At 42.0% G+C, this 20629-nt stretch overlaps 1 protein-coding gene across 2 annotated transcripts in view; it reads left to right on the top strand.

Moving 5' to 3' along the window:
- Nucleotides 1-1991: 1991 nt before the first annotated feature.
- The window catches only part of prkcbb (protein kinase C, beta b), a 64099-nt gene continuing 45461 nt past the window's right edge, over nt 1992-20629 (top strand). For both annotated transcript variants that reach the window (XM_069525600.1, XM_069525599.1), the window contains exons 1-2: nt 1992-2464; nt 4431-4462. In XM_069525600.1, coding sequence (XP_069381701.1) covers nt 2286-2464; nt 4431-4462 — 211 coding nt within the window. In that variant the 5' untranslated portion in view covers nt 1992-2285. The remainder of the gene's footprint in view (nt 2465-4430; nt 4463-20629) is intronic.

Consider the following 20629-nt stretch of genomic DNA (forward strand, 5'->3'; position numbering starts at 1 on the left):
GGATTGATGAGACCAGGGTGAACTGCACAGACGGTTACGTGTCTCGAGGCTAAATCAATCTCATCTAGGTCATTTGCTGCCAGCTGACTGCCACTGTGTGTGTGTGTGTGTGTGTGTGTGTGTGTGTGTGTGTGTGTGTGTGTGTGTGTGTGTGTGTGTGTGTGTGACATGGGACTATGGTTGTCACTGTACTAAAATGAGATTCTGTGGCCTTAAAGCAATATAACCGCTATATCAGTTTTTAATATATACATTGTTTTTTAAATTCTTAGCACTGATGTCCTGCTTTGCACCACAGAGTGTATATAAAGAAGGACGCAGCGTCTCAACTTCCTCCCACCGTCCAGAAATTAAACCAAAATATCCCGGGTACGAACGTCACCCTGTTGCACATTTGGAGCAAGAGGCTGTGAAGTAGCGACGTCCTGCAGCGAGTCAGTCCCAGCTGTCAATCAAGACATTTCACCCCATTTTTTTATAGCGTCAAATAACTGATTAGACCCAAACTTAAGAGACGTACATCAGTGTGATAAGAACTGATTAAAACGACAGTAACTATCTTTGGGAGAAATGTATTTATGACGTGAAAACTCAACATTTGGAGATGATGATCCTCCAAAATCCCTTTGAAAGCAAGAATCTTAAGATGAGTCAGAGCTCAGCAACTGTGTATGCTCTCAGACTGTAAGTGATGAGCGTCTGTGTTTTTGTTTTCTTTCTTTCCCAAATGCGGATATTTCTTTAGGAACTGAGCTCACCGATCTTGGCTTTTGAGTCATTCCTTGTGTTTACTGTTGAATATGTAATATTGGTGATGTGGGAAATTAGGTTTATTCTGCTGCTCCTAACTTTGAAACCTTGCTCTGATTAAAAAAGGAACCTAATATAGAATATATAACATGTAAAATATGTATGTATTTTGTGTTTTGGAAGAATATACAGTAGAATCACACAGGTTCCATTTGAAGGTTCATTAAACAGAAACAAACTGATGTGTTGAGTGAAATGATGGGTGTGTAGGACATAGTTTGTGGACGAAAGTACTGCTGCCACCAGAGCTAAACAAGGAAAGACTTAAATGTGCACTTTAGATTAAGATTAACATTACTTTGTTATTGATTTGTGCGTGGATACTGGTTATATAAGTATGACCCCCTGTGTACATTGCGGCCCCTGGTGTAAAGAAATCCTAGATCTGCCTCTGCTGCTGTGACTCTATCCTCATTCATCAGTGAAGGCTCTAAAACATCCTCTTAAATAAGCGTTCTCCTAATTGAAAGCAGAATGAATTCACAACATGTCGGACCATCGCTCTTATTCCTAGATTTTAAGACTAGTACTTTAAATCGTATCGTGACCTTTATCAAGGAATGATGAGGTAAAAACTCTTTCTTCCGGTGATATCCTCCTTAAACATTTAACTGGCCAAATCCACCATCAGCTCTGTGACTATATGTCAAATGTTGTATCTGAGTCACATTTGATAAACTCATTGAACTGCACTTTATTATCAGACTCAAAATAACTTAAATGTCAAGGAACCCCCCCCCCCCCCCTCTCTCTCCCTCTCTCTCCCTCTCTCTCCCCCTCTCTCTTAATTCAATAAGCTTTATTGACATGGTGACGTTCACATGTGCTGTACACAATATTTCATGTATTTACATTACATCACATTTATAATTTTATAATTGGTACATTCAACATCTATGAGGGGACATGAGGGAGTCAGTGTCTTACCCAAGGACACTTTGGCATGGGGGGGGGTAAGGGGAAGACTGGGGATCGAACTGCCAACTGTCTTTCTGTCTCTCTCTCTCTCTCTCTGACTCTCTCTCTCTCCTCAGACACACCCCCCACCCCTCTTTATCGCTGTGGAGAAAACGAGGAAGCGACTGAGTGAGAGAGAGAGAGAGAGAGAGAGAGAGAGAGAAAGAGAGAGAGAGAGAGAGAGTGAGAGGAGAGAGATTAGGAGTAAGAGAGAGAGAAAAGGAGGAAGCGTCAGAGAGAGAGAGAGAGAGGGAGAGAGAGCAGTGCAGCAGCAGCAGCTCGTGCACTCGGCGGAAGAACAACGCGACGAAAACTCAACGAGAAACTAAACAACCACAAACTCTGACCTGCTCCATTCAGACAACACAACGACAACTCAACAACAACACAACAGCAGCTACACAACAACAGTAACGACACTCGACAGACGAAGGCTCGGGCTCGGACACCTGCTGTCGGTCGCTCGGTGAAAGTGAAGAGGAAACACAGCCCGGTGCTCGGCAGGTGTCAGCGGGAGGATGGCGGACTCGGCGGCGGCCAACAGTGACGGGGAGGACGGACCCCAGCAGCCCTTGCGGGGCTTCGCGCGCCAGGGAGCCCTCCGCCAGAAGAACGTGCACGAGGTGAAGGACCACAAATTCATCGCGCGCTTCTTCAAGCAGCCCACGTTCTGCAGCCACTGCACGGACTTCATCTGGTGAGGGACACGCTCAGGGTCACTGCTGTCATGTTTGCACTGATGCACTTCACTCCACAGGCCACAAGTGATCCGTCACGTGTTGGGTATAGAGATGAGTGAACGAGTGTTGAGGGGCAGGTGAAGATACCCCTGATAAAATGGCTGTAGACCCCTGAATGTGTTGACAGTATCGTTAAGTTGTAGCAGGGATGAGGAAAAGTGGGAAGGCTGCACTGATTTTCTCAAACAATCAGTGTGTCAGGTAGAGACAGGGAGGTGTGTGGGCAGACTGGTGTTTGACGAGGCTGAGAAAAATGAAACGCTCTGGAAAAACTGCATCCAACATGAGAGGAGATATGATTCAAATGGGTCAAACACTGGATCAACAGCTCACACAACTTTCGCTCCCTCTCCTTCTTCAGTCACCTGTACAGACATGCATGCATGCATTGTGCAGCCCACCCAGAGAAGATGACAAAATGGCTCTATAGACCCCCATGTGTAAATCATCAAGTTCTATCAGGAACAAGTGGGAGGGCTGCAATGATTGCACAGTTCTCTCAAACGTCAGCTGCAGCCTTCTTCTTGTTGTTGATGCCGTATGTGTCAGGTAGAGCAGAACTCAGGGAGATATGTGGGCATCAGCAGACTAGCGCTCACAAAACTTCCTCTTCTCCTCTTAATCACACATACAGACTGGTCATTGTGCGGCACACCGTGAGGTAAAGATGACAGAATGGCTCTAGACTTCAGTATTTGATAGTATTACATCCAGAAGTTATAGCTGGAACAACACTGATTGCACAGTTCTCTCAAACGTCAGCTGCAGCCTTTTTCTTGTTGTCGATGCTGTGTCAGGTAGAGCAGAACTCAGGGACATATGTGGGCAGCTCCAGCAAAATGTGCAAGACTAGCGTGCGACAACATTAAATTAGTGTCAGAGGGAAAAATATTTGTTTCTCAACACTGACACAACTGCTCCCTGCACAACTTCTCCTCCTCCCCTCTTCCTTTTTCTCTGCATTTTCTCCTCTCAGTTACCTGCACAGACATGTCGTCCTGCATCCCACCGAGGGGGTTTACCAGACAGTGATACAGCCCAGTGCTCGGGTTATAAAATGAGTTTCCGGCCCTAGGTTGGCCTAATTTGTCCCGTTTATTATTATCGGTGCTTTGCGCTACTCCCAATACAACCATCATTTAAGTCCTGTGATGGGCTTTTTAATTTGTGAATGGCTAAATGGTTTGACCTAGAAGGTTGTGTACGTGTGTTCAGGGGAATCTAATGCGATTGTCTATCTGTCCATCTATCGTTCTATCTATCTATCCATCTATCCATCCATCTACCCATCTATCCATCCATCTATCTATCTAGGTCAATAAGACTAATGAAAAAGAACAATGAGAGCGCTGAGTGACTTCACACCCCGTGAGATTATCTATTTGAAGCTACAATATGAGCATGAGCAGGGGTGTGTGTGTGTGTGTGTGTGTGTGTGTGTGTGTGTGTGTGTGTGTGTGTGTGTGTGTGTGTGTGTGTGTGTGTGTGTGTGTGTGTGTGTGTGTGTGTGTGTGTGTGTGTGTGTGTGTGTGTGTGTGTGTGTGTGTGCATACCTTCCGGCATCCCAGCATATCTTTAACTAGGTGTGGTCAACTTCTTGCCCCGGGGTAGCAGCACCCCCACCAAACACAACAGTCTTGAGAGTGTGTGATTGACAGTGTGTGTGGATCTAATTGGCCATCTCTACACACACACTATGTGTTTTCTAGATGGAACGCTTTTAGAGCTGCACAAAAATGGCATGGCATGTTTGACATTTGCCTCCATGCAAATGCCTTGTGGCTAAGAGAGGGTGTCTCAGAATTATTTTTCAAGCTTTTTGTGTATATATGTGTGTGTGTGTGTGTGTGTGTACTGTACACACGTCTGCGCCTGTACAGTGTTCAATATTCAACATGTTTTGTGTTTATGTTCTCTCCACAGGGGTTTTGGCAAGCAGGGATTCCAGTGTCAGGGTAGGTGGATCAGACACACGCAGACACACATGCTCACTGTTAATTACTTCTTTGTCTCTTCTTAGTACTGTCATTTTCCATTTGTTTGCTTTTCAGGTTAAGATTCCAAGATCAATGTTATACCTCATCTCTCTTTCTGTCTTTTCTGTCTCCTCTCTTCTTCACCTTTGTCACTTTACTTTTGCTTTCTTTCTTTCATCGTGCATCTTACTCTTCTTCAGAGTGCTCAGGTGAATGGTGACGTTCTGAGCTATGTTCTTTAAACTCCAGTTTTGATGGCATGTTATTCATTTTAAGTGTTTTTATGTTTAGTCGGTTTAATGAACACCATTTCCAAGGTTGAAAATCTTGACTCAAAAAACAACTATTAGTTTGACAGTCAGTTTAGATTTCAGGATCTGATGTGAACAAATAACAACAAAATGTTCACACTTAGTCCAGACTGGAAATAAAGGCACCAAGAAAAATAAAGGTCATATACATATCTTTTAATGCTATGAATTATTTTGTGTCATTGCTAGAGATAAAGTCTTGTTAAAGCTGTGGTGTTTATAACAGATATTGTTATGTAAGTAGAACCAATACAACTGTATGGTTCAGCTTTCTTTAAAGATCAGTGGGAAACGTTGCAGGTCAACACAGTCATGTCTGGAAGTGGAGGCCGGACTTTAGAACTTGACTCAAAAAAGAAAGCATTCTGTGGGTGTTGGTTTAGTTTCGGATCGTAGGAAGGTGACCTCAGGAAATACCCATTGGTTTGGCCTACACAGTCGATTCATTGACTGAGCATTAAACACTTCATCATCAAAAATGTATTTTAGATATTTTGTCTTGTCATAGGTAAAACACAGTTTCCATTAGTATTAACAACGGCAGTCTGTTCAGCTGTTTTTAGACATAAACTCTGGAATATGGCCAGGAAATTGGTTCTGGACATTTTCAGGAGTTTGTCTTTGAAACATGAAGTACGCAGCAGGAGATTGTCCGAGTCAGACATGTTCACAACCACAGAAAAAGGCCAATGCATTCAGGTGACACTTGCGCTTTCACATACAGCCCCACCAGAAAATTTCAGGAAGATGTCTTGTCAAATTGTGTGCTGTGAAAAAGGCCTGTTGAGTATAGACAAGAACAAGAAATGTTCTGTCATGCTCAGGACTCTGGAGGTCAAATGGAGGATTACACTCAGGATTGATCAGATTAGATCAGTTCATTAACAGTACAGTGCGACATCTGATTTTGTGGTTCTCGCTTGTCTAATCGTGGGAGAATTTGCATTATCTTGCATCCGTTATACTTGAAACTTACATCCTACAGAAAATGTAAAACTGAAAAGCCATAACTCTGTAGCATTATTTAAATATATGAAAGACTATGTAGCCTTGAGATGATTTTAAATAAATGTTAAATTAGGTGAATTAAAGATTCCATCCTTGTGCTGCAGTAGAGATGGATACTGATTAAAAAAAAAAAAAAAAACTACTGTCAACATAAACTATCAGATAATAAACACATGTTGCAGACAAAAATCTGGTGGTGCTCTGAGTTTTTGTGCTGTTTTCTATTTGCATGAAGTCAGTGGTGGGTTTTTTTTTTTCACTTTCATAAACAGCCGACTCGATGTGTCCAAGGATTTTCAAGTCTCCTAGCAACAGTGAAACATTCAGATGCAATTGTCTATATGCTGATCGATGGAAAGAGGAGCTGTTCAATACAGCAGTAGGTTAGCTGGTAATTAGCTGGTGTGGATATGTAATATGTCAATGGTGTCCTTTAACAGATGCATCCGCTGCACCGTAGGGGCACCCATGTCTCTGGAGAGGAAGGGGTGTGTTGCAGGTGTGTGTGTGTGTGTGAGGGCACTTTTACACTCTGATAACAGGGCAGAGCTCTGAGGACAAGAAGTGATTTACCGCAAGGATTTCAACACTCTCTCCTCATGTTGATGCTGAACAATAACTTGAATATCTGATTTATGTATTTGAGCTTGTAAATGTGTGGATGAGTGGCAATAATTACACTAACCTTTGTTAATCAGGTGTGTGTTTGTGTGTCCTGAGAAGCTCTTTGACGCATTTGTCAGTCTGGAGCAGGGTGTCACTTCCCTAGAGCTGAGGGAGAAAGGGAATTCCACTGCAAGGTCTCTCTGACACACACACGCACGCACACACACACACACACGCACGCACATATAGAAGGAAGGGAGAGATCGGTGTTAGGGTGAGATAGTCTTGTGTCAGTCATCTCACAACTTGATGCAGGGCGTCTGTGTGTCTGCAGGATGATTTACTCTGCTGTTTGCTCTTATTATTATTCATGATGTTGAACTTTGAGACCTGACTCTACTAATCAATGTCTGACATGGTGTCTTGTGGATTGATTGTATTCTCATTACCTGAATCAGGTCGTGTCCCCCTCGTCTGGTTTCACGATCACACTTCAGTGAGCTTAGTTTCACTTGCCTCGTCCTCTCACTGCTCCTCTACTTCTGTAGCTCTGACTTTTGACCTTGGTGTTTTGTTGGTTTTAACCGTTGCTGATCCAGATGACGTTGATTATTTTATCATGTTGTTAAACTGCAGCTCACGTCTTGTACCAACCAAATGCACTGTGCTTGAGTTATTCCGACACAGAGTTCTCACAGGATGGTAGAGGTCAGTATAATCATGTTGTGTTGATGAATGAGGTGCAGGGCTGATTTTCAATTGTTCATTAATGTAACTGCTTGTATTTCCTGCTGTGCGTCTCAGTGGCTGTAGAGAGGTTCAAAGAAGCCAAGATTCATTTGCAGCACTTGACACTGACATTTGTTCCCTGTGGGTTTTCATTCTCCCTCGTCATGAGTGCCAAAGGGAAGTTAGATTAGGTTCTGGTAATTAAATTAAATATTGTCTCAGCTTTTTTTGATATGAGCTATTGGAATGTGACAGCCCTAGATCATATGAACCTAACTGACATCAATTCAGTAGTAGCAATTCATGATGAAAGAATAGAACGGCATGAGAGCATACACCTGTCAAGACCCAAAAGTCCTCTTAGATTCAATCGAGATGCACGAAAATGTCACACAATCGTATATATGAGTCCCCTGAATGTGACTGATTTCTTTCAGCAAGCTCCACAAATGATTCCCTCAGAGATAAGTAAAAATGTGGAAAAACACCTTATATTGCAATGTTTAAACAAAGCGTAAAAAAAATTCCTACATCCTCCTTTTTAATTCCGGTTCCAGTGCAGGATTTACTGGGTTCTCTCTGGGTCCACGTTCCATCCATCCAACCAGTTACAATGAAATCAGTTCAGGTGAGATACTAAAATAGAAATTGATGTTTTTAAAAGTATGAAAATGTCTTTCCCCTCACTTGCCTGTCCATCCAATTGACACCTTCATTGTTGTCCGTGAAGGGAAAATGATAACATACTGTATACGATGAATAGAAAGTCAGGACACGCCCGGCTGTTTGAATGGTGGTTTGTACAGTCTGTTACCGTGGATGAAGGCCTTGAGGCTGGTTCGGTTTAGCATATTGTGTAATATACAGCTCATTGCCACAGTAGTGTTGTTGCCGTAAACAACAACCTGCAACGCCTTCCTGGGATTCTGCTCAGGTTCCCATACATTAGAGTGAGGGAGAGTTTGCAGCAGCCTGAATGATGTAATGTGGTGTTTCTAAGAAGTGTGTGTGTGTGTGAGAGAGTTTTGAGCATATTTCCTGCTTCTTGATGTCGGGAGTTAAGCATGCACGTGATGTGTGTTCCATTTAATGATCCAGTGAGCACTTATTTCCTTAATGGCCGCTTGTGCAGAACTGAGTGTGCTCTGCAGCTTCCACGTGATTGGTTTTGTGTGTGTGTGTGTTTATGCAGGCGTTCCTAAATGAGTTTGTTAATAATGAGTTGGGTTTCAGCGTGTAACAGGCTATTCTGTGTCCTTCACTGTCTGCTCCCAGACTTAATGGACAAATTATCCCTTCAGAGAGCTTGATAAGGATTCAGTGAGGAGGAGGGTGGGTGGCGCTGGGTGACAGGGAGTGTAAGAAAATTCATAAATAGCGGCGTAAGAGGGAGAAGAGATGGGAAAGATGGATGGTGAGATAAGAGATGAGAAGGGTGGAGGAGGCAGAGGAAGGTAGAAAAGAGGGGGTGGAATTCATGGAGGAGATTGGGGAGAGAGGAAAAGAGGGGAAAGTAAGTGGGAAGGACGTACGAAGGAGGGAGACGAAGATTACATGTGATTTCACTAAAAGTTCCTATGAAAATAGCTCACAGCCAGAACAGGGAGGAACAGAGGGATGAAAGATGTGCTACATGTCTTTGGGGGCAATAAGGACAATATGTTTTTTCTCTGCAGTCTTCTTGAATGTTTCTAATGTTATGTGAGCACGTAGAGATCATACTGTACAGTCGAGAAAATGGAGACGAGATCCGAGGATATAAATGATGAACATTGAGGAAAGATGTAGGGCAGAAATAGATGCATGCTACAATTCTCCATAATTTATTCTAACTACCATTCTCTTTAGCCCCATGAATAAAATCTTGTGCATAATGCTGTGCTGTTGCAGATGATGCCATTGAACCTTTTTTTATGTTGTGTAAAATTCAAACCATTTTAATTAAGTCCTGGATCGAGAGGATTGTACGAACACCGAGTGCTCTGCTCTAAATGCATCCTCTATAATCTAAAAGGAAAATGAAAATCCACCAGGCAGCTGGTTGAAAATTAGTAAGAAAGGTTCGCACAGGACTGACACTCCAGCAGAGAGGTGGTGAGTGAGATTTTTCTGCATGGGCAGAGGAGATAATGGACAGGGAAGAAGAAGAGGTAGAGAAGAGACGAGATGAAATGGTGTAGGCACGCAGTGTTGATTGCACTTTAAACGAGCCATAGATGAGTTGCTTGCTGCAGCTATCAGGACCTTTTCCAATGAAACATGTTAGCATTTATTTTTAAGAAAAAGGGTCATTACATCTTCTCTTTGACTGATGGCATCTTTTGTGTTTGGGTTTAATCGGGCGTCTCTCTCCCTTTCACCTGCAGCCATCAAGCATGCACTTTGGCACGGTGCCTGCGTTCCTCTGGATTCATATGATATGTTTTCTGCCTTTTCAGGAGCGTATTCAGTTTTAAATTAGTTAGTAAATATTTGCAAACACTCGTGTCTGTTGGCAGTGCCGAACGCAGCTCAGGTGCCTCTGCAACACCGACCTGTGTGGGTGGAGGTCTCCGGATCCAAAAACCTGCCTCCTACACACACAAATACACTTATTCTCTCACACAGACACACACACACACACACTCTCACTCACACACACACACACACACACACACACACAGATTACTTAAATAAAAGCGCACTCAGTGCTGATGTTGAGGTGTGTCATTGAGATCCTGAAGCAAAGAAACATGGATACAAACATATCTGACTCTGTCATCGAGTCTTTTGTTTTTCCACCTGCTCTGTGTTCTGTTTGTTTCTCCTGTATCTTTTCACCTGCCAGTTTCTCCCTATCTATCCCAAGCTCTCTCTCTTTCTTTTCTGTTTTTCTTTATCTGTTCTCTCCATCTTTCTTTTCCCCGTCTCTTCCCTGTTATGTCCTCCTCTAACCCTTCCAAATTCTCTCTCTCCTCTGTGTTTCTCCGTCTGTTTCTCTCCCTCCTCCTTGTTCTCTGTCTCTCCTTCAGCGTTTCCTCCAGCTTCCCACTTCTCTCTCTCTATCTCTCGCTCAATCTCCCCCTCTTTCTCTCCAGTGTCTCTGTGTTGGAAACTGTGGGCTTTGATGCTTTTATAAATAGCCTAAGTGTTCCACTGAGAGTAGCAACAAATGGGATGGATGGATGGATGGATGGATAGATGGATGGGGGATTGGAGTGGGGAATGTAAGTGGAGGCAGGGCTGAGTGTGTAGGTGTGAAAGGAGAACATTGGAAAGCATCAGAAAAAAATCAAGGATTAATATGCGACATGTCTGTACTGAGATATCAGACGGCAATGATCGCAGAATAAAGATGTGGAACTGTGGGTTCGAACTTCGACAACGTTGCTAGAAAAAAATTCCCAATTTCCAACTTTAAAATTCATGAGAAACAACTTGGATATTCTCTTAGATAATTAAGTCATAAATGTGCATGAAAAAGTATTTGATAAGAGTTAGGGTGTTTTGTTTTTTTAAAAATAGAGAAAATACTTTCTTTATACTACAAAAATGTCTCAATACTTCTGGCAGCATTTTTACACAGGTGAAAAACCGGGCTGTTGCATCGGGGTCTGTAGTTAATCACATAAACACATTGGCAGGATGTTTACAGTGTCCACAAAATCAAGAGTGGTGTGTCGTCTGGGTAGAGCACGAGATAGGCAGGACTTTAAGGTTTAATTTTCAAGTTATTGTGTTGTGGAAGCAGATGATGAGGAAGCTGAAAGTGTAGTTATATCTTTTTGTGGAGCTGCTGCTTCTGCACAGACGTGTGTGTGGATGCGGAGTCAGAACCAGGAGTGGTGGGACTGTGACACAAATGGCTTCAATGAAACAGATTTCATCCAAATATTCAGGAAGTTCAATCCTGTATCTGATTTAGAACCACATATCTAAGTGGTGCCAATCTGATTTGAAAAGACCAGATTCCATTTGGTTTGTGCTGTTCACATTGTCCTTAAACAATCAGGTCTGTGTCACATAAGGTTTCATTATTAGCTTTTAAAAATGTTTATCATATACACAGCAATTTCAAGAGTTAATGTTATATAACAGCGTTGTGAAGTATTTGTTGCCAGCTACTGTTGTGCATAAAACAACATCCTCGGTTGGCTTATTGATGGAGCCAAAAATATTGCAGCATTATAGTGCATTGATTTTTCCCTTGTTTTTCAGACACAACAAACTTGTGCTCATGGCACACAACAACCTAATATGAATCACATGTTTAAGGAGGGGCGGCTCGTTCTGATTATTACTAAAGAGGGAGATGTTTCATTGAAATGGGTTTTGAATTTCCTCTCCTGCTTTGAATCTTCAGTTTAGAGCATGAGCTGGTTCACCAAAGCTCATTTCATTACCTGTAAGACTCAGTGATGCAAGTTCAACCACCAAGTCATGACAGTTGCACAGAGTTTATTAGTTCTGATGAAGTGAAGTGATGAGGAAACAAACAGATCAATAGAAAAGAAAAGAAAGAAACTTATCAAAATACACCAGGGCAGTCAGCCATTGAAGCGATGCACAAATACAAAGGAATATGGGTGCGAGATTAAAAGGGTTGCTCTTCAGGTTTTATCTTATCTCCAGTTTAAGTAAACACGTTTGTAAACTGAGACTGTTAAGGCTTTGTTTGCAGTCATAGTTTTTTTTTGACAGTCGCTGTGCAGTAACACCCAGTGGTATCCCTCCCCCAACTGCTTCCTCTTCTCACTTTAATATAGTCGGTGCAAAGCTGCATGTGTGTTTTTTGTTGCCTCTTTTTCCTGCATAAACACTGACCTTGTCAGGACCAGTAGACCTCTTGGGGACCAACGCCCAGTCCTAATGAGGCAAAATGTCATTTCTGAGGTCATGGTAAAGGTTAGGAATAAGGTTTTGGCGGTGCACGATGAATGGAAGTCAATGCAATGTCTGAATAAGGATAGCTCCGCAAACATGCCTGTATATATTTGTCAGTGTAATCACGTGTTGTGTATCTAATATTTCTCTTTGCCACATTAGATAATATAGAGGAACCAACTTTAAAACACTTTAATATTCACCTACTCACTACCTCTGTTTATCAGCCCATCAGTGGGGGCTATCTCATGCATCAGCGTGTGTATGTGTCGTTCCGTGTCTGTGTGTATGTGATAGTCTAATTTTACTTGTCAGTGAGGGCCAGCAGCTCCTTTCGCTCTGATCTACTTTCACACATCTGAAGACTCTGATCACTGAAAGTGTGTGTGTGTGTGTGTGTGTGTGTGTGTGTGCGTGCTCACTTTCGAGCAGCTGACAGACTATCTCCTTCAGAGCTTGGTTGTCCTTGCCACTGCCATTTTCAGCAATAGTACACCCGTTGCCACGGTGACACTTTGGAGACGTATCGTTACGGATCAAACGGCCAATGTGGGTCAAGCTTGTTTGACATTGCAGCCCACACACACAAACACAGAAAAAAAGACTGGGCACCAGCTTCCAGTAACTCAGATTCACAAAATGTGAATTACCACTCAGCCTCTTTGAAGGGAAGATCACAATTAAGTCACATGTCCCGGTCAATATGTTAGTTTCTTGATGTAGCGTGTCAGCATGCTAAAAGTTGCATGAAGTACATCTGAAGATATTCGTTTTGCAGGTATTTGCTTATAACCACATTGTTGGATCCATCTATCCATACAGCCACGATCTATATCATGTATTGTGTTAGGGATGCAGGGAGTCGCTGGAGCCAATCCTACAGGTCACCAGCAGAGTCCGTGTAAAGACACAAACAACCATTCACTTTCACACATACGGTAAATTTATATGATTTATTTAGCATATGGTAGGAAACCAGAGTACTGGAAGAGAATCCTTGTAAGTACAGAGAGAACCTGCAAGCTCCACAACAAAAGGCCCCGGCTGAACCAAGATTCAAACAAAAACCTTCTTGCTGGGAGGTGGCAGTGCTAACCACTGCACCGGTCCTCTCATTTAAGCATTAATGTATTAAATTATTAAAGACTAAAATCATTCCTATTAGGAATAGTAGTAGTAATAATGTAAGTAGTAGTTGCAGTATTGTCAATCATATCGGCTATTGGCATGATCGCCCACCTCCATTTGTAACATGTTAATTGGTGGTAACTCATCGTGAATGTGTGTCAGTCCCAGCAAGTGTCACTGGCTTCAATTAACAGTGTCAATAACTGCTTTCCTACTGCACAGAGCGGATATGGTTCAATGAGCCTGTGGCTGGTATGGTGACCTCTACCAGCTGCTCTGGCAGGTAATGGAAACGTCATTAATGCTCGTTTGAGTAGGATTTAAAAGTTTACCCGCTACAATTCCGTTTTTTCTTATTTGGTGTGAGTGGATATACAGCGTTAAACCAGTAACCGAGAGTCGTATCAATATCTCTGTTCCAGCAAGACACACATCTGTTTTATTTTTCCTCTGGTGCAATAAAGTTACTGTGATTATACGGAATGGTCTGATTAAACAATCTGCTTAATTAAAATGAGGACTTTTGCTGGGCGCTAGCATGACTTTGTCTGGTAAATAGACGCACGAGAGACCAAGCAAATATAACATTTGCTGCAGTGTGAGTTGCATGTGTAAATATTTAATGGAACTAGATGGTGACCAGTTGTTGTAGATCTTGATATAAAGCTTTTCAACATACTTACATGAGCAAAATTAGAATTTTATTTATAACGAAGATTAAGATAAGTCATCAGAAAGTTATGTTTATTCTGAGTTTATGGTTAACTTGTTTTTCTTTTTTCAAACATTAGAAAACACCTCGAAACCAAAACAAATAATTACTTGTGGTTAGAAATTGCTATGAACAGATGTTGGACAAATGCTCCACCATCGAATTGTGCTTTTATCTTTGGATCCTTTTTTGTGATACTGTTATTTTGCATTATTGAGCATTGTTTTGCATTTTATCATCTAAATGCAGATAAGCTCTGCAGTAAAGGCACTGGCTTTGTGTAAATCAGCCTCAGTAATGTCAGAGGTGTGTTTCTAACTTTTTTGTGTAGCAATGGCAGAAGTGCTCTCCACACGATAACATCATCCTTTAATTATTCACTTTCGCAGCACTCGTCTCCTCCATGTTCGCTGTCACTGGACCTCTGCCCTGCTCTGTATTTGTTGTTTGTAATGAAGGTGATCTACAATTTGAACTCGATCTGATGCCGTCAGGGCAAATTGGCGAAGAGATGAGACTAAATGTCGAAAATGTGAATCATAGTGTGTAGGTGGGATGGCTCACCTGGATTACTAACTGCTGGGGCTGAGATGCTGCTGCGCTGCTGCTGCTGTGGGTTTGAAAGTGTTCTTTGAAAACTGCTGCAACTGGGTGGGTAAAATTTTTAAAACGAAATGTTGTGTTATGATGATGTTTGACCAGAAATCAGTTTTACTCAAAATTTGGGTTGCAAAGAAACAACTGTACTCTCTGTGGCTCCATCATGTCGGTATGAGAGAACAGAATAGAAAACACATTACATACTTTTCTACAGCTTTTTGAAAATGGTGATTAAAAAACAACACTGCATGGCCTTTCCATTCAGGCATGTTTCAAGCTTTAAGACCTTCCCCAAAGTACTACTCACCAACCAAGGACCTTTCTGTGGGTGAGAAGATTTACCCAGAACTTCATTTAGACCCTGGTCCTTTAACACAAGGACTTCTTGTAAAGGTTCCCAGTTCCAGAGTAAAGTTCCTGTGGTTGATACAAAGCTCATGCCAAGTTATGTGAAGTTATGCTAATGACAAATTAAAAAACCGCTACTGTTTGCCAAGAGGACATTCTCAGACAAAATGTAACTCAACAAGCTCAATGCTGAAGTTGTTGAAGTGCTTCGCCTAATATGGTTTTATTTCTTGTTTCGACTGCAGACATGCTCATGTTATCTGTGGGTACTGCGTTTTCACAGGTCAGACAAGTTGCACTTGCATTTCGCAACACAAATATTTCAGCAAGAATTATCTCGGTTGACTTTTGAGAAGTTTAACCGCACGCGTGGCTTTACCGTGGACAACATTAATCCTATTCTCTTATTGTATGCCTCAGACTCTAGTTCAGCAGCCCACCTTACTCCTTACAGTGTCATCCTTTACACTACGTCACCTAACGTCTACCTTCACTCCCATCATAATTACTACGGCCACTAGAGTTCACCTAACAATACAACTATTGGTAATAATAAACTACATGCACACAATGACAGCAATTGGGCTTGAACCATTGTTTTGTTTTACAGGACATTCTCAGTGTAGAGTTGATTCATGCATAAATAAACAGCACACCTCAGTGCAAATGTGCAGATGGTGTTAGTCATTTCAAACCTGGAACAGATCTGGTCGCCCCTGAAATGAAAATCATTTGTGCGCATCTTCCTATTCCGATGACAAAATCTGGATGTTTGAAAACAGTTTTGTTGCCCCATTTCTGTGTTATAGTGTGTGTGTGTGTGTGTGTGTGTGTGTGTGTGTGTGAACCAGCTAACTATGTCACTGTTGCTCCTGAGATCCTTTAACCCATTCCTCCGTAGATGGTAACCTAGCAACAGGGACACAAGCTGAGAGGAGTGCAGTCATGTCAGACCTCTTTTTTTCGTCTCTGTCGTTTTTCACTTTCTTTATTGGACTTTTTCCGTTTATGTCGGTTCCCCTGTGCACGTCTTGGTTTTCACACTGACTGCTCATTAGTCTGCTTTGTATTTGTCAGTTTATTAATAGAATAAACAAGAATATTGTTCACTATGGGACTAAACTGCTTTATCACTGTTAGAGAAATCTGAAGTGTAGTATTATACTAAAATTGATTTCTCATCATGCAACAGATCCCTGCATCTTTACAAATCGTATTTAATTCATTATTTGAAACCTGCTCTTCTCATCCGCTCTCTTGTTAATATCTGCAGCTCTCCACTCTCACCCCTCTGTCCTCTTTCTCCCACACTCTCATCCTCTTCATGCCACCTCTCTCTGGATTCATGAGTAAATCGCTAGATCAGATAAAAGTGCATATTGAGCATGATGACTCCGCTCTTCAGCAGTTTAACAAACGGCGAACGCTCATGTACACCATGCAGACTTTCAATTTTCATATTTTCTTCAACGTATACTTACACCCACAGTTAGTTTCATGCCGTCTGGCCCGGGGGAGTTAGTACAGAAAGAGGAAATTACTGTGTGTGTGTGTGTGTGTGCGTGTACGTGTGTGTACGTGCGTGTACGTGTGGGTACATGTTTAGCAGTTACTTGCTCAGGTCCTCTTGTGGAGGTAGATGTACTTCTGCCTGAGACACACACATTCTATCTTAGAGAGGACACTCATTGACAAAATGCATCTGCCAGCCCCTTACCCTAACATTAACCATCACAACTAAATGCCTAACCTAATTCTAACCTTAAAACAAAGTCTTAACCCTCAAGCAAGTGTTTGAAAAAGAGCGTCTTTGTTTTTAATGGTCTTCCAAATATAATATAAGTACACACACACACACACACACACAGAAATAAAAGATAGGACACAGCCATTCAATTGAAAATATTCAAATAAGTCCCTGTGTAAATTGCATATACCCGGTGATTAAAGCTCTCCAAAGCTTCAAAGGATTTCTGTCAATTGAATTGAATTCCAGCGAGGTCAGGAGTGGCATCGGTCAAGTTCAAATATGATTCAACTTGCTGGGACTGACACACATTCATTTTGAAGAGGCCACCTTTAGACCTCTTGACATTCTGTGGTGGCTGTTAACCTTACTAAATACTAAACCTTAGTATACCAGACACAGGACGTCAAGAGGTGTGAAGGTTGCGTCTTCAAATTGATTTGAAGAAGACAGAGCTAGAGAGACAGAAGCGATCTGTAGGACATTGAGAGTAGAATACAGAGTGAATGAAAGACGGTCAGAGGTATGCAGTGAATGAGAGAGATGGAGTGAATGAGAGGAAAAGGGTGGAGGTGTTAGCTGGACCACGTAAAATCGTCTTGTGCCAGGATTTTTTTTTTTTTCAGTGTTGGCACAGAGCTGAAACTGAACTCAACCTGAAAGTGAAGCCAGCCAGACTGTTGTCTCCCCCCAAAGACTGAATTTTATTGCTTTTGTCACTCAGTTATTTCGGAACGGGAGATCTGATCATTGGAAGGGACAACACCCTGTCAACTGATGTTGAACATGTCTGAAACAGTTTGGCAGCATCTTCACATGACAAGTGAAAGTGTAATCTATTGTTGTTGCTTTGTTTACAGCGTTTTTTGGTCTCACAATCATCACGAACTGGAGCTCACAGTTTTCCTGCCAAGTGAAATCCTCTGTTTTTTTCCATGAAAAGTGTAAATGATAGATTCAGAGACAGAGGAGGAGAATTGAAAGAAGGATGGATTGATGGAAGTGAGTGAGAGAGAGAAGGAGGAGTGATATGGGTGTGCTGACTCACTCTGACCCTTCTCCCTGCTTCACTGGTGGCATCATGGGTATTTATACTTTGGCGTAGGCTGTTCAGCCCCTTATATAAGCCCTTGTATACACACACACACGCACACACAAGGGGAAGTGCCCAAGGAGAATGCCGTGTTTTGTTCAGATTATTGACTTGTCTTTTCTTGCTTTCCCTTCTTTATCATCTTACTCGTTTTTCTTCTTGCGTTCCTCCTGTTTCATCAGCATCTTCTTTGTGTCTTCCAACTCGCTCATCAGGATGTTTCCTCTTCACTCCGGCAGTAGGAAGAGCAACAAATAGAAAGTCTGGCTCGTCCAGACCTCTCTCCATGTTGTTTAAACACTGTGCCAGATCTGCTATAGGCCACAGTCAGGGAGGATATCTGATAGTTTGGTGTAGTCGAGTCTGTGAACCAGTCAATCAATCAATCTCTGTCAGTATGTATGTCTACAAGAAAACGTGAAAATCACATTGTCATCTGTTGTAAAGTAACCAGGCTCTCGAGTCTCACTTCAGATGTGCAATGCTGCAGAGAGCAAGTCCATTATTCTCGGCGGAGTAGGTCGCTGGCCACCGTGCACGCAGTCAGACGAGGTTTGCTGCCTCGCTTGAGTTGCAACAAGTTAGCCTGCAGATTTGTCATCATTGAAGAGTAAAGTAAGGTCCTAAGTCCACAGATACCCTCACCTTTATTTGTTATTTAGCCAACAAGCTGCTTCTGAGGTACTGTGGTGTTGTGATTGTCCGCTCAGGACAGCTTTCCATGGTGGCGTCCTCCATTTTCCTTGCAAAACAATGTTAAATCACAGATTAAGTTAACTGACAGGTCAAGTTGAGAGTGAGCGCCCTCAGCTGGTTCATGTTGAGAGTGAAGTTTTTTTTACTTGCAGCTTTTGCGTTTTCTTTGCTCTGTCTTTTTTTTTGGAGTACCACCTGGCGTTTAGTGGAAACCCTGCTGTCTGTGTGTGTATGAAATACTACACGTATAGGTGATGTGCAGTGACAGACGTAGATAAATAAATATGACTAACAAGAGTGTTGAAGCCAACGTGTTGTAGCATTGAACCTGGCCACCGAATCTGGGACATCGCTGTACAGCATGTCACTGCGTCTCGCCTGCACACACACACACACACACACACACACACACACACACACACACACACACACACACACACACACACACTGGCAGCTCATTAGAGGAAAAGGCTGTGTACAGCAACAGTGTTCTGCCAACATCTCATAAAAAGAATGTACTGAAATGAGGAGAGAAAAAAAGTGGGGAGAAATAAGGATTCTGGAATGAAAGAAAAAACGAGGATTTTCAGAAAAACATTTCTCCATCCTCCGTGTTCAGGAGCTAATATTTAGTCAAACAATAAGATGTTTTAAAGTCGTTGCGTTTGGTTCATTGCTTTTGAATATTTTAATTTCCTTTAAGTATAAGATGAAAAACTATTTAAACTGTAATGTGATAGCTGGGTAGTTTGAGTCTCTCTCGTCACACTGTATTGATGCACAGAGAGCATGCTGGGAGGGGGATATTGATTGACAACCAGTTCTTACATAATGATGTCATGTGACTGTTGGGGGAGCGATCGAGGCAGCATGGGACACTTCAAAGAGACAGAGCTGAGTGTGTGTGTGCATGCGTGCGTGGGGGGGGAGGGGGATATAGTGCTAGTGAAGTATGGTGATTTTAAGATAGAAGCCACATGCAAATACAACTATAATGACTCCACTGCACCTGACATTGATTTACTAAATCATTGCTTTTTTAATCTTTTAAATTTCAATATCCAACACAATCGTTTGGCCTTTAAATTTGACAGTTGTATTTTATATTTTCAGCTTCAACTGGTTCTCAGAAACAATCAGCAAGGACACCAGACATCTTTGCACAACATAAGAAATTGTATATATCGATTGTCACAGTAGCCTCACATCACACAGTGCAAATGGGATTTTGCCGTGCAGGCTCGCTGTTGTCGTACACATGGGGACCTGAAATGTGAAGGAGACCACTGACGTGACTGTTCATGCACCGACACGTCCTCACCTGGGAAAAAGGCTGATGGAACACTTTGCATTTGGGACGACATGCAAACATGTTAATGCTTGATAAGCTGTAGCACAGGTGCCATTAACGTAACTGGTAACATCCTCAGCCGGTTGCAGGTAGATGCCGCTCGCACACAAGGGAGAGACAGAGACATGTGGGAAAAACCAGTGCATGTGTGAAGGCCTTTATTAAACTGTGTGTGTGTGTTCTCCATACACAATAGATAATGAATGCACATAGGCAGGGTGCCAGCTATGCCAAAGTCAGATTGAGGTCAGTACGCTGAGGGCACCAGGTTTAACAGAGAGAGAAAGAAAGAGGGAGGGCATGGTAAAGAAAATGAAAGGAAAGATGCATGCTTGGCAGCCAGGAAGATGTGTATAGAGTGTTTGAGATGCAGTCCTCCTCATTATCCCATATTATTGAAATTATGTGGTGGTCAAACTCTACATATAAAGAGAGATGGACATTACCTCTAAATATTGTGTCATTTAAACAGTTTCTAACACATTTGGTGGAAAGTTGAATGTACTATTTATTTATTTTGAGGCCCTTCCTCTTTACTTGAGCTTCTCTATTTTATGCCACCTAATAGTGACACTACACTACATATCAGAGCAATATGTCATTTGTCCTCCACTACAGTCATGTGACAGCTATTTTTATAATATAGTCACAAAAAAACACTGGATTGAAATTCACTTTTTTAAATGACAGGTCACATCTGTCATTTCAATAATTCTTCAAGGCCCACATAGTTGAAATTATATTTTGCTTTTGCTTATGTATGATTTTAAGTAAAGAACTTAAACTTGCAATCTGCATTTGCCTAAATGTCACTGAAACACAACACCACGAACGCCAACAGGAAATTAGTATTTTGCATTTGAAAAAAAAATTAGATCATTTTACTGAAAATACTTCTTAATGTTACTTTTGCTGACGTGCAGGATCTGAATACTTCCAACACGTCCCTCTAAA

Source organism: Paralichthys olivaceus, chromosome 5 (assembly GCF_024713975.1).
Source record: "Paralichthys olivaceus isolate ysfri-2021 chromosome 5, ASM2471397v2, whole genome shotgun sequence".
Taxonomy (NCBI): domain Eukaryota; kingdom Metazoa; phylum Chordata; class Actinopteri; order Pleuronectiformes; family Paralichthyidae; genus Paralichthys; species Paralichthys olivaceus.